Source organism: Acinonyx jubatus, chromosome C2, assembly GCF_027475565.1.
Source record: "Acinonyx jubatus isolate Ajub_Pintada_27869175 chromosome C2, VMU_Ajub_asm_v1.0, whole genome shotgun sequence".
NCBI lineage: Eukaryota > Metazoa > Chordata > Mammalia > Carnivora > Felidae > Acinonyx > Acinonyx jubatus.
This window is the reverse complement of record NC_069384.1, coordinates 2,129,304-2,142,967: the sequence shown is the minus strand read 5'-3', so window position 1 is coordinate 2,142,967 and position 13,664 is coordinate 2,129,304. Positions and strand designations below refer to the sequence as shown.

General features: G+C 62.8%; 1 protein-coding gene across 2 annotated transcripts; it reads right to left on the bottom strand.

Moving 5' to 3' along the window:
- Positions 1-1,698: 1,698 nt before the first annotated feature.
- Positions 1,699-12,750, bottom strand: CFAP410 (cilia and flagella associated protein 410). 2 transcript variants are annotated; one of them, XM_053220489.1, is made up of 7 exons: positions 12,139-12,750; positions 10,835-10,853; positions 9,503-9,549; positions 7,119-7,348; positions 5,898-6,068; positions 4,862-4,956; positions 1,699-2,989 (listed from the first exon to the last, which is right to left on the bottom strand). In XM_053220489.1, the coding sequence occupies exons 1-7, from the start codon at positions 12,366-12,368 to the stop codon at positions 2,858-2,860; spliced, it is 924 nt and encodes a 307-aa protein (XP_053076464.1). In that variant the 5' UTR covers positions 12,369-12,750; the 3' UTR covers positions 1,699-2,857. The 2 variants fall into 2 exon arrangements, with proteins under 2 accessions (XP_053076464.1, XP_026897276.2); XM_027041475.2 differs by having other exon boundaries at positions 4,862-4,952; positions 5,897-6,068; positions 12,139-12,747.
- Positions 12,751-13,664: the final 914 nt, after the last annotated feature.

Here is a 13,664-nt window from a genome sequence, read left to right as displayed (position 1 = left end):
TGGGGAGCCCCTGGCCTTTGGAGCTCACAGGCCACATCCAGGGCTAGGGCCCCTGCTGGGGCCCGCTGTCCCTCTAGCTGCCTGCACCTCCCGACCTCGGCAGGGTGCGTGTGGTCGCTCCCCGGGGAGCGGCAGGTGTGGTTGGGGCCCCTGCCGGGGGACCACGCCCTCCTCACCGTGCGGGCCCCAGAGCCTGAGGGCTCCCAGATGCCCATTGCTGGAGCTGGGGTCCCTCTGGTCTGCTCTGCCTGCTACGAGATTGGGTGGTCCTGGGGCAGGCCAAGGAACGGGTCCCAAGTGTTTAAACCCCTGTCTCGAGAGACCAGGGACAAATTCCTGGGTCCCGGAAACCTGAGTGTGCCTGCGTGTGAATGCCTATGTGTGTGCGTGTGCACGTGCGTGGATGTCTGTGCGTGTGAGTGCACGCGGGTGTACTTAGGCGTGGGGTGGGGACTCCTGGGGGAGACCCTGGCTGTGGCAGACACCCTCCAGGGTACGGCCGCGAGTCCAGTCTGTCCCATGGCCACACCCAGCCCAGACGCCACACTGGCCCAGGCTCTGCTCCCTGCTGACCTCTCCCTTGCCAGCCGCACCCCCCACCCCCCACCTCCCGGCCTCCAAGTGCCAGTGAGGCCTCCCAGTGCACCCAGTGCCCGGCTGGGGGGAGGGAGCCAGAGAGGCTTGGGAGCCCAACTTTCCAGGATGTTCTTGCTACTTTTTCTTGAACGTGCCGTGTCTGGAGACACGTTCTTCTGGGGGTTGCCGCGCAGGCCGTGACTGCGGCCTGGCCCCTGCTGTCCCATCGGCCCCTCCTGGCAGCTGGGCCCCGGCTCCCCAAGCGCAGGGGGGCTCCCTGTCCTGGAGGAAGCCCCCCCAGGCCTGGGTGTCCTGGGGCCATCCCACGTTGGAGGGCAGGCTTCGAAACCCAGACCCGATGGGCTCTGCCCTCCGGCTCAGCTTCGAGGACGCCACGTGTGAGGCCAGCATGACAAGGTGTCAGGTGCAGAGCCCACGTTCCCCGAAGATGCCAGCAGGGGGTGTGTGGCCTGGCCACAGTGCGCTGACAAATGTGCCCTCTGCACCCAGGGCCAGGGGCTTGCCGCCGTGGGAGGCCCCACCCAGGGCAGGTGAGAGACTCCTGGGGAGCGCACAGCCAAGGCCCTGACAAGTCTGCCTCTGGTTAAGCCAGACACGCAAGTGGCTGGGAGGGAGCCCACGGTGGATCCCTCCTGTGGGTCCTGCCGTGCACAGGGGTGGGTGGGGCGGGCACCGCAGGAAGGTCGTGGCGAGTGGGCGGTGGGCCGTGCCTGGGAAGGGGCTGTGGGCAGGCAGCAGGGCTCAGCTGTGGGCTGGAATTCGCTCAGGACTTCTGCCCACAACCCCCCCCCCCCCCCACCAAGGAGACGGTGTTGGTTTCCAGCCTGGGGGGATTTCCAGCCACAAACACAGAGGCTTCAACACCCCCGTTTGTGACTCACAGAGGCTCAGGGGTGCGGGCATGGCCTAGCTGGGTCCTTGGCTCAAGGACAGCTGGGACAGATGTCAACTGGGACCACCGGACTTCAGGCCCTTCTGAGCTGCCTGGTGGGGCGGATTCAAGGTCACTAACCAAGGTCGTGGGCAGGTGGGAAGCTGGTGTGAGCTGCCTGGTGGGCGAGGAAAGGGAAGATGTTCTGGATTTAACAGGACCACCCCAACTGGCTCTAAAAAAGACAACGCTTTATTGAGTGTGACAACCATCCAGACGTATAACAGAAGGCACGCGCGGACCCTGCGGCTACCCTTCCGGATACCTCCACGTGGCGACCCCTTGCTTCCGCCCCCCAGGTCCCGAGGAGCCACGACACCCGATATCCACCACCCGCCCAGTGTGGCCGGGCCAGTGCGAGCGCGGCCTGCCACGGTCTCCCCGGCAGTCACCCCATCTGGGTTCTCGCACACAGTGGGTGAAGTCCCACCCCTTCGCTTGCACGGCAACACAGACACTAACAGGAGCCAAGGCGGAGGGAACCCCCCTCTCCGGTCCCGCCGTTTCAGCACCAGTAAGACTAATGGCTCAGAGGCCACGCTCCTCCCCGGCCCCCGGAGCTGCTGGGGGGCAGGAGGAAGGGCCCCGGATTGCAACACTACCACTCGGGGCCTGTGCACCACGGCAAGGCCTGTGGCTCTGCCCACGGGAGAACACGTTTTAGATGGGGTTTCCGGGCATCCTCCCCGGCCCCGCTGCCTGTCCTACGGCTGTACCTGAGTCTCCAGACAGGAGCGCGGGCCTGCCCACCCCCGGCCTCCCCCCGTACGGCGTACAAGACCCCTGCACCCTGCCAAACACGTGGGCAGCGGTGGGCACGGCCGCGTGGGTCTGCCGAGGCTGAGGCGGAGCCCGGAGCCGCTGCTGCTTCAAGGACGGCACCATCCTGGGCGGAATCTACCCCCGACCCGGTGGGAGAGCCGACGGGAAATGCACGTGCACGTGGCCCTTCGCTTCAAAACAACGTCAAGGCTACGTCCGTCTCCTAGGAAACGTCTGCTTCCAGACTGGACTTGGGGAAGATGTTTATTAGGGACAGTGGCTGCAACGCCACCTGAGAAGAGGTGAGGTGAGGCGAGGCGAGGCAAAGCAGGCGGCACACGCCTGGGCCCCGCACGGCGGAGCGTGCCCGGCGCAGTGCCCGGCGCCCTTCCCGCCTTCTACACCCGGGGCGTGGCCTTCCCAGGCGGGGCTGAGCTTCTGGGGACACAGCCCGCATGCGGACACTCAGGATGCAGTGGAGGCCGTGGCTGTGGACCCCACATCTCCCAGATGCTGGGGCACAGGGTCCTGGGAGGACGGCCTGGCGGCTCGGGTCCCGGCTGACCGTCATTCCATGTCCTCTTGCGGCTCCTGCTTGTGCAGAGCCTGGAGCCGGCTGACCACGGTCTGGTGCACGGCCTCCAGCCCCTCGGCGTCCAGCTCCCGCAGCAGCAGCAGGATGGCGGTCAGGACATTGTTCTGGGGGCACAGAGTCGCTGGCTGAGGGCCAGGCCGGGCACGGCTAGGCTGCCCCCACCCTGATGTGCACGTCCCGGGTGAACAGCCTTCCAGACAGGAGACACCGGGCAGGCCCTCAGGCAGACAGAGCTGCGGCCGCCTGCGGGCACTGCCCAGAGAGGCTAAGCGGCCAGCCCTCAGTCACACAGTGAGCCAGGCAGCCGGAGGCAGAAGGGAGCTGAGTGGCCCAGGACGGCGATCAGTAACGTGTGACCAGACACGTGTGCTCAGCTGTGCCATGCGTGTGCACACGTGCACCCACAACACACGCATGGCACACGTGAGCACACGTGCACCCACAACAGGTTTCTGTCCGCACTTGAGCAAGAAAGGATTTTGCACGTGAGGACTACTCCAGCTCGTTCTTCTTGTGGGGTGACAGGAGAGTCACGTGTGAGCAAAGGGACGCGCTCAGAGGGTTACCGGGCTGAGCCACAGAGTCCCTGCGCGCACCAGGGCGCTGACCTGTGGCCTCAGCAACGCTCGGGTGTCCCGCTCCACCCCCGTCTCCCTGCATCTCCAGGCTCCCCCTGGCCTTCTGCACTTAGGCTCGCAGGACACCCCCCTGCCCACCCCTGGGGGAGGGAGGAGCCACGGTCCAAGTCCACGTTCACAGCAGAACCAGGGCCTCCTTCTTTCCCGTCCCCAGAAGTTGCTTTGGTGACTCTGGGTCTGCGTTTGTGGAGGGCACTGAGCTGGGTCAGTGTTTAGTCTCAGGGCTCCCCCCGCCCCCCCCCCAGTGCCCTCCAGAGGCCTGGGCCTGCCCGCATGGCCTGCCCTGCCCCGGGGTTGCGTACGTGGGGGCTCCTCCTGAAAGGTGTCGGAGAAGCTTGCACAGACTGCTGAGCTGACCCCACGCACACACCCTGCGCGGGACCGTCAGCTGTGCGGGGTGTGGTCCCCAGGCCCCGGGGGCAGCTGCCAAGACTGGCATTCAGTCTGCGGTCACTTCTGTCGGCGGCTCTGGGGGGACGCTTCTCCCGGAGGGTGGGTCGGCCCCTCCCCGGCACAGGGCCTCGGTCCCTCTCCCTCTGTGCCCCCCACAAGCTTGGCAAGTTCCTCGAGGGGGTGCTGGCGGCCCCTGCCCCCCGACTGTGGAGCCTTTCCCTCGTGGGCCCGCACCAGTCCCGTGGCTCTGCTCAGGCAGCACCCTCCCACGTGACCAGGTGGCGGGGTCCCCACCGGGCCAAGCTAACGGCGGTAACCCTGTCCTCTTGGCCAATGACGGCTCCCACTGGGGACGTGAGCAGTTCCGGCTGATGAAGCCGGGCCTGCTGGCTGGGGGTACACGCGGCAGCTGCTCTTTACCAATGAGGGGACACACACGGGAAGAAACGGTGTGAGCCTGGATCGGAGGGCCAGCCCTGTGACCAGCAGGGGAACAAGCCCCAGCACGAGCCAGAAGGACACAGGAGGTAGACAGACACTTGGAAAGGGCCAGGGTCTCTGACCGAGCTGCCCACATAACCGACTTCTTGTCAACAACCCATTACTCCTCCCAGGGATGAGGACTGTGTCCACCTGCAGGCGGGAGGCCCCCCAGCAGCGAACCCCTACAGCTTTCGTGCCACCACAGCAGCCGCCCCGCCCCCAGGCCAGAGCCAGGGCTCTCCTGCAGCTGTGGGGGGGGGGGGGGTCTCCTCTCTCTCTAGGCCGGCTCCTTCCCACTGACTGAGCTTAGAGCCAGCGTCCCGCCCTCTGGGGCCTGGCTCGGTGTCCCTGGGTGTCTCCAGCCCATCCAACCATCCCCCCACCCCGCCGCCCCCAGTCTCCACATCCTGGGCAGAGGGAAGTGGCAGCCACCTCCAGCCAGGCTGTCTCTGTCACACTCACCCTGTTCCTGCGACCGCTCACGGCTTCCCTCTGTGAGAAGGGGGGGAACGGGTCCCGGGAAGGGGGCTTCGGGCTGAGCTGGCCCTGGACGCTGCAGGTGGGAGAGAGAGCACAGGGTGTGTGAGCCTGACCTGCTCGGGGCCCCATGTCAAACCCTCCGGAGGCTGAGCGCAGCGAGGGAGGCAGACTGCCACTCTGTGATGTTTCTGGGGGACAGGGTGGGGGAGGGGCGGGGGGATGGGAGGGGACGGAGCAGGGTAGGGGCAGGGGGATGGGGTGGGGGGGACAGGGCAGGGGAAGGGCAGGGGGACTGGGGGGGATGGGGTGGGGAAGGGGCAGGGGGACGGTGGGTCTACCCTCCACACCCCCCGCCAGAGACAACTTTGCTGCGTCTGGGCTCCCACCGGGGCTGGGCGCTCTGAACACACAAAGCTAACGCAGAGCAGGGGCTGCAAAGCCCGCCCCCAAGGTGGCGTCCATATGGCCTCGCACGCGGGGCAAACGGAACAGGTGGCTTTGCCGTCACCTGAACTCAGCCCGACAGCCTCACTGGGAGCAACGGTTTCTACAACATTCCGCATGTGCGGTTTATGCTCAGAAACACCCACGACAGTGCAACCCGCCCCCCAAGGCCGCGTCAGCCGTGTTGGCAGTGCTGTGGCCCAGAGGGCCCTCCCTCGGGGCACACGCCCCTCCCATCCCCTCCCCTGTGGCAGCTCAGCAGGCCACGGTCACAGCCACGTGGCTTTCCCTCAGGTTCTGCAGTGCTGGGCCCAGCAACGCTCCCATGCCCGCTCCACCCGCCCCCACCTTGGGGCTGCTCCACTGCCAGGGCTGGTCCAGACCCACACAGGCCCCGGGCCCTGAGCCTTGTGACACACAGCAGAAAGCCGGCTGGGATGGGGAGCACCGGGATGGGGAAGAACCACCCTGGGGGGTTCCCTTCCCTCACTCCCCAGTCATGCAGGCCTGGGAAAGGCCCACTGACCCCACAGCAGGACCCCAGGGACAGGCCTGCCGCCCCTCCGGCCTCACCTGGCCTCCTCCTCGCCACAGCTGAGCGCGTCCCGCTGGATCTCGGTGGCAGTGTTCAGGGCGCTCAGGCCGTAGGACAGCTCGGTTCGGCCATTCTCTGCTCCCTCTCCGCCGGGGGCCGTGACCTCCTCTCCCTCCAGCAATGCTCGGGACAGCTCCTCCTCGGTCACCGCTTCAGATGACGGGAAGGGAGCAGAAGCATCAGTGCGGACCCTCCCTCCCCCCCCCCCCCCACAAGCCCCCTGGACCACAGCATTCGGCTCTGCTTTAGACAAGAGGCATGCCTGTCCGCCCCGCTGGCCAGCTCAACAGCACGGTGGGGTCGTGCCTGTCACACCCTGACCCTGGCATGTGCTGGATGAGAGCCTGAACTTCAGCAGTTCTGCAAGTATTCATAAGAAGTGAGGGGTGCCTGGGTGGCTCAGTCGGTTAAGCGTCTGACTTCAGCTCAGGTCATGATCTCACGGTTCGTGAGTTCAAGCCCCATATTCGGCTCTGTGCTGACAGCTCAGAGCCTGGAGCCTGCTTCGGATTCTGTGTCTCCCTCTCTCTCACTGTCCCCTGCTCATGCTCTGTCTCTCTCTGCCTCAAAAATAAATAAAACATTAAAAAAAAAAAAAAAAAGAAGTGAAATTAACGTACACTTTAAAAAGGAACAGAGTGCATAATATTTAGTCCATTTCACTCACACGTGGCTTAATTTCCCGGAGTTAACGTATGGGAGTTAACGTATGCACACGTGGGGAGGGCCAGGGACCGGCACGGCCATTACAGTGGACCCCAGGAAACAGGCACGGGTCCCGGACAACGGGTGTGGCGCAGACCCGGGCTGCGGGGAGGCGCCCTCCCGCCTCCAACAGGAAAACCAGGGGACCCGGTGCTCGGAGGGCAAGGGTCCCCTCTGCCTGCAGGGACGCTGCCAGCCCTCCCGGACCCTCGACGCGCTCGCCAGGGCGCTCAGGGAAGTGCAGCAGTGCATTCTGACAATAAAAGGGCAGCGGAAACAACTCTGCTCTGACAGTGGGGCCGATGGGCAGTGTGGGGCCGTGCCCAGGGCCCCTCGCCCCACTCACGCTTGCGAAGTGAGGAGTGCAAACCTGGGGGCTCTCCCCAGAGACCATGGTGGGGGGTGGGGTACACCTGCCAGGTCCACAAGGATCAGCAACACGCGGGAAGGGCGGGGGAGAGGAGGGGCCCCCGTCGGGGCGGCGCGGACACCTACTCTGGTTGTCCAGCTTCTGCAGGTGCGGCAGGTTACGCAGGACGGTCATGCGGTAGAGGTGTGGGTCGGACCCACAGCACGGGTTCTCCGCCAGCCACAGCACGCGCAGGCGCGGCAGGCCCTTCAGGTAGTAGAGCTCCGCCAGGCTGGGGATGCGGTTCCTCCGCAGGTACAGCTCACTCAGCTGCTGGCAGCGGCTCACGGGCTCCAGGGTAGACACGCTGTTGACGCTGCACGGGGACAGCACGGTGTCAGCTGTAAGGCCCGCGCCCATCCGCCCTCCCCCGGGGAAGCTGATCGAAGCTGGGAGGCACGAGTCACGTTCCACGAGGTGCCCGGGGCGAGGAGAAAGCGTCAGGAGTACGGGCAGCAGTGAGCAACCCCCAACTTGGTGAGTTGTTAGGCTCACCGAGTCAATGGGGAGGTAGGAGGGCCCACTCTCCCTCACAGGACAGGAAACAGGCCTCCAAGGGACCGTCTCCATGCCCCAAAGCAGGCAGCAGCCAGCAGAACCCACAGCAAATACAAGGAAGCCCTACCCTACACACGCTGGGCACCGAACTTCTGAGCCCCGGCTTGAGCAGCAGGGTATATGGGTTTACATTTTCCGCAGAGATGTGAGCACATCACAGACAGAAGGTCGCCCAGGCATCTAGGCAGAGACTCTACGGTCTAAACGGACACAAGCAGAAAGCTCGCACCTCCACAAAAGCAAGCGGACCGTGGACACACGCCCAGCGCAGTGTCCAGCCGAGCTCAGAGCCCAGCGTCCTCGTGGGCCTGGTGGGAGCTCCTCCTCCACAGCTTTGGGGACGCTGCTGCTCCCTGCCGAGCCGGAGGGCACGGGTGGGGCCACTCCAAGAGACCCTGCCCGACGAGACCTATCTAGAACATTCTCTCTGGAGTCTGTATCTGCGTTGGCAGCGATGTCCTGATTCTTCCAGGGACACCCCTGCAATTCTGAACACTCACTGACCGCAGTTACCAGCGCTCAAGGTGTGCGGGAGCTGCCCAAGGCACAGGCAGGGGTGCGGTGGGACCCGAGGCTACACGCTGGCCCGGTCCTCCTCGTCGACCACCGGGCTATCTGTGGTTGGACTGAATGTCTGTGCCCCCCAAACTCATACGTTGAAACCTACCCCCCAAGGTGCCGGTGTTTGGAGGTGGCTGGGTCAGAGGAGCCCTCACAACGGGACCTTAGGAAAGAGACCCCCGAGCTCCCTCGCTCCTGGCCCCACCTGAGGACCCAGCGAGAAAATGGCGTGTGAACCGGAAAACAGGTCTCACCGGACACTGAAAATCCAACACCCTCATCTTGGACTTGCGGCTCCGGAATAGACTGAGACAGGCCTTGTACACACGAGGACTAAGACCGTAGGGAAATGACCGCACCTCACCAAAGATCGGCACCCTGTGTTCACAAGGCAATTTACACCCAGTCCCAGTGCCGCCAGATACCCAGGCCCTGGAACCTGGGCTCAGTCAACAACCCCGGGCCTTGTCCTTTCTCAGAGCCGTCCACAGGGCGCTCAGAGAGGCCCAGCGACCTGCCCCAAACCACTCCAGGCACGGCAGAGCCGGGGTTCAAGCCACGCCTACCCCCAGGTTTCCTGCTACTTGGGGGAATGGAAGGCAATATATTTATTTGTCAGGTAAGGCTTCCTGGGGTGTGGGCTCAAACCTCGGCTTCACTGATACGAGGCAGTGACAGTGACAGCTGGTGTGTGCGCACTGGCTCAGCGCTACAGCCCCTCCTCACTGCCCCCAAGGGGCAGGCGCTGGTATTATTTCCATATTACAGATAGGGAAACTGAGGCCCAGGGACCTGAGCCTTGCCCAACGTGGGAGGGCCGGCATCTGGCAAGCGGTGATGACTCACGGGCTCTCTCCAAACAGCCCAGCTGCCAGAAGTCCCGGCAGCACCTGGTTCAGCCATGGATTCCCTAGTCTGTTAAGATGCCAAGGCCTCCGGAAGAGGTGGCTATGACCGGTCAGAGGCCGTGTTTTTGCGGGGACACTGGTGGAGCTCCTGGCAGCTCCGGAACCAGAGGGCAGAAATGGTGGGGGTGCTGGAGGCGGACGTGGCCACCTCGAGGGCAGCTGCTCATCACGTGGGGGTTGCACCCACTGAGCATGGTGAGGCTGGGCACGGATGCAGCGGGGCGTGCTCGAGGGGACGGCCGGGGGCCCCTCATAAGGAGGCAGAGCTCAGGGGGGCTGAGGCACAGCCAGGCCTTGTGCCGCCGACCCTGCTCCGCACACAGAAGCTCCCCACCCCCACGCCCCCAGACAGACTCTTGTTGGGAGCTTTCAGATTATCCGAGGGGATCTGAGCCTTCTCCTTTTGAGCCCCGTGACTCAGAGCACAGCAGGCGTTTAGGTACCTGAGGGTGATCACTTCCAGGCTGGGCATTTCCCGGCAGATGGAGACCTAGGAAGGAAAGGAATGTGATGGCAGACACCGCCAGGCGCTCTCTCCACGAGCCCGGCACAGGGACGGGGTGGCACCACAGAGAGCCCCATCTCAGCCCTCCGCGCCTACGCGGGGCAGCCGCTGGCCTCATGGGGGCTGACGCAACACGTGACAGCAGGCAGGCTCCGCACGACACTCCGCTTTGCACCCAGACACTCCCTCAACATGAAGAAGCACGCGCTCTCTCTAGGACTTTGGAGAGCGTTGCCGCTATCAGAGGCCGCTATCCCTGAGATGCCCGCAGAAGACATCAAGGGAGGGGACCTCAATGGCCCCTGCGTGGACAGAGAAGGTTTCTTTTGCTGTCCCTGAGGCACAGGGAGAAGGCTCGGCCAACGGAGCTGGGGCAAAAGGGAGACAGGATTGGAACTGGACCTCACACCACATTAATACTGTTGATTCAGGGAAAAGACCAATGGGGCGCTTGGCTGGGTCCATAAAGTCAGCCTGGAAGGCCGATGGGGGGGTACAGCCCCCACAAACGTCTGTGCTGCCACGTGTCAGGCGTGGAGCCAGATGAGGCCCTTGACCTCCAGAGGCTCACGGTTGGCTCAGAGTGCTTTACATGTGCAATGGGTTTGTTATCTGCTACAGTGGCATTTTTGGGTTTCAGGGGTTTTTTTGGGCTGCTGAATATGCAGCATTTCAGCTATAGAAGGAGGCGGAATCAGCTTTTCTGGATAGCCCAGTGTCTCAGCAGCACTTCTGACTGTTTCCAAGGAAAGGGACGCTTCACGTTACAAAAGTGAGAAAGAAATCACAGGTACACAATCCGTGTGTAAGTCCGGGACGTTCACTCTCGGAGAGGGAGAGGGCAAGACCGTTCACAGACCCGGAGCTCAGCTGGGGGCACTGCCCCCGCCCAACCCAGGTGCCCATCTCTTCCCGCCGTGGCCCGGGGGGTGGGGGTGGGGGTGGGGAGCAGAATGCTGGATCTGACCAAGAACAGGGCCAAAACGAGCAACTCCTCAGTGACCCAAAGCCTTCCCCCTCCTCTGGGAGACCTGGGACACGAAGCCTTTCATCAACTAAATTCTGAAAGGAACTTCAGAATAAAGCTGGGCACTCGGGGGTATGTTTTTCATTAGTCATTCTACATTCCAAGCACTGCTAAATGAACAAAGTACCAGATTAGGGGCTGAATTGAATGTGTGCGGTTCTGTAAATTTAACAGTTCTCTTGAGGGACAGGTGACACCTTTGGGGACCAGGGGGCATCTGGAGATGATCAGCAGAATACTTACATCTGTGAGGCGGCTGCCCCTATGGAGAGAGAAGACATACTTTAATTCTGTTAAAGCTGAGTAAGAAAACAAATGGACACAAATTAGTGACAAATGTCTACAAACTAAAATTCTATAATTCCAATGATAAAGTGAGGGAAACCTTGCCCAGATGACTCACAAAAGTGTCAAAAGTTGTCACACCACTGAAAACTGTTTATGTCTGGTGCCTGAGGGGTGCTTCTCAGACTGAGGAGCCGGAGGGCTGCCCCACTTGGAGGGCACAAAGACCCACTCACCCTCCAGGCTGCCGCAAGGCAGGACCACTTCCCTCACTGATGTAAGCAGACAAGCAAGTCCTTGTAACAGGCCACGCTCAAAGGCTGAACACGCAGCTTATGAGACCAACACTAGAGAGCCTGAAATAGGGCCCTTGTCTCTCCCTGCTCTGGGGAAGCATGGCCACCCCACGCAAGACAAAGAAGCGTATTGTTGAGAACAAACGGCAGAGCCAAATGTCAGAAGTGCCAGGGCAGAGGGAAAGGCTTTTTAATGCACAGGCAGGGCCCACTGCAGTCAATCTGCCCACACTTCCTGCGAGGCCGGTCTGCCCCTGGCTGGGCTCCCCACGCCCCACCTGAACTGTCCAGTGTACAGGGGTGCGTGAAGCCTTGCTTTGAGTCCCCAGTGAACACCTGTAGACCTTCCCAGAGTTCATGGAGTGCTTCTGGTCCTTCCTCAGCCCAGCCAGACCTGGTCACCCCCCAGACAGGGAGTCACCTGGGGACAGCCCCTCCCCAACAGGGCCCAGTTACAAGAATGTTTATGGATTCCTTACTTGGGAGTCTCAGCTCTCTCTCTTTCCCACTAGAAATGGTGTTAATCACCTCGATCCCCCACCCGATTAGTAGACCTGGCACCCAGTGGCTGGCAATGTCAGAAATCAGATCCTTCCAGAGGGGACCCGTTTGCCCCATCTACCCGTTTGTCCATTGCATCGGGCCCAATGCCATCTAGAGGGCTGACAGAGACTTCGCGGTAATGCCAATTGTCTCAAAGAGTGCATGTTTGGGGCCTGGGTCTGAAGCACCACCACTCCGCGGGGGCAAAGATTCTGGAATGATCCTTGCCAAAGGCCACCTGGGCTGGTGGCAGCACTTCCTGCATGCTGGGCGGGGCCCTGGCACTTGCTCTCCTCCGTCCCGAACCCTTTTCTGGCCCCTCCGCAGGCCCTTCCCGCCCCCCGCCCAGAGCCCAGGTGCCGGGCGGGGGTGCTGGGCAGCGGGAAGGACGTGAGGGGACGGCCCCGGGCTCTGGGCCCTCACCAGCAGTTGAGCTTCCGCACGCTGTGCAGCTCCGAGGCCTTGGCCCGGGACAGGACCATCTTCCGAGTCAGCTTCATGGTGGAGGGCCTCCCGGAACCCGCCCCCGGCCCCCGGCCCGGCCCGGCCCTGCCCTCAACCAGCCGCCCGCTAGCCACGGGTTCCCGGCTCCATGGCGGCCTGTCTCCAGGGGGCGGGGCCCGCGTCGTCAGGGGCGGGCCCTGCGAGTCCATTGGCCATTCCTTGAGGGGCGAAGCGGCGCGAGCGAGGTGGGGCCGCCTGGGCAAGCGCTCAACGCGTTAGTTCGGCCCTCTCCTGCCCCGCCCCGCCCCTCCGGCTGCGCGCGTCCAGGCCTGCGCGTGCGCGGCGTGGGGGGACGGGGGACGGAGAAGTGTCTGCTTCTGACGTAATTCTGCTGCGACCCAGGTGAGGCCCCTCGTCGGGACAGACCGGCGATACCGAGTCACCGAGCACCGGGGCCCCCAGCTCCGAGTCTTCGAGCCCTGAGATCCTGAACCGCCCCAGCCCCGAGCCTTCTAGCTCTTGAGCCCCCGAGCTCGGAGCCTGGAACGTAGACGTGACAGTGTCTTGACTCCCTGAATAACGGAGATTTACACTGTTCAGATAAGAAGCCAGCCCTAGGCCCGTGTGGATTTCCTTTCCCCTTGAGCATAAAGGTACCCCCCCCCCCCCCCCCCCCGTATTAGGCGTTTCAGAAGCCAGAGGCGCAGCTTACGTTGACTGGCTTTGGGATCTCAGAGCTGTTGAAGGTGACAGGACCCAGCTTTAGTCATCCTCCTCTGTCCCCTTTTCCACTGCCTTTGGCCTGCCCGGCCCATCGGCAGAGCCTGCTAAGTCGCTCCACCCTTGATGTCTGTTCGCCCTCACTGTCTGATCCGGTTGTCCTGCAGGTGGTATCTGATCGTCTCCGCCTGCCTTTAGCAAGACCCCCGACCCGCGATGTCTCAGTACTTTTCCGTCCCCTGGGTTCTCCCCACCACCACCACCACGCTGACCTTGGCTGTAAACCCCATTTGTCTTTGTATTTGGAGTTGAGGCCAGTCTCTCTCCCCTATTCCAATAGCCTTGAATAAAGTCTTCCTTACTGTTTTAAGAAGTGTCAGAATAACTTTTTCTTGAGCGGAGGTCAGAGACTGCTTTCCCAGGACGTCACAGCAACCTCTGAAGCCCAGGGCCCCTGAGACTGGTGGAGGGCCTGCCCGTACCAGGGGCGTACTGCACGACAGGAGGCGGAGACGCCGTGGGAGAGAGTAGACTTCCTATGGGGTCTCCCGTCCCTCTCAGCCCTGCCGCTTGTATCACAAAGACGACATAGGGATTTTACAAAGAGGAAAGTCTGCCCATGGAAGTTGAGCAATTATTGCTGTTCTGTGGGGTTTGTCCACGTGCTGTGTTTTGCTGGGCCACGGGATGCCGTGAGCAGTTTATCGGTCAGATTCTTGCCCTGAGGCCTCTCATCAGTGCATGGGTGAGGTGCCCCCCCCCCCAAATGGTGTGTGAGCCTCCTC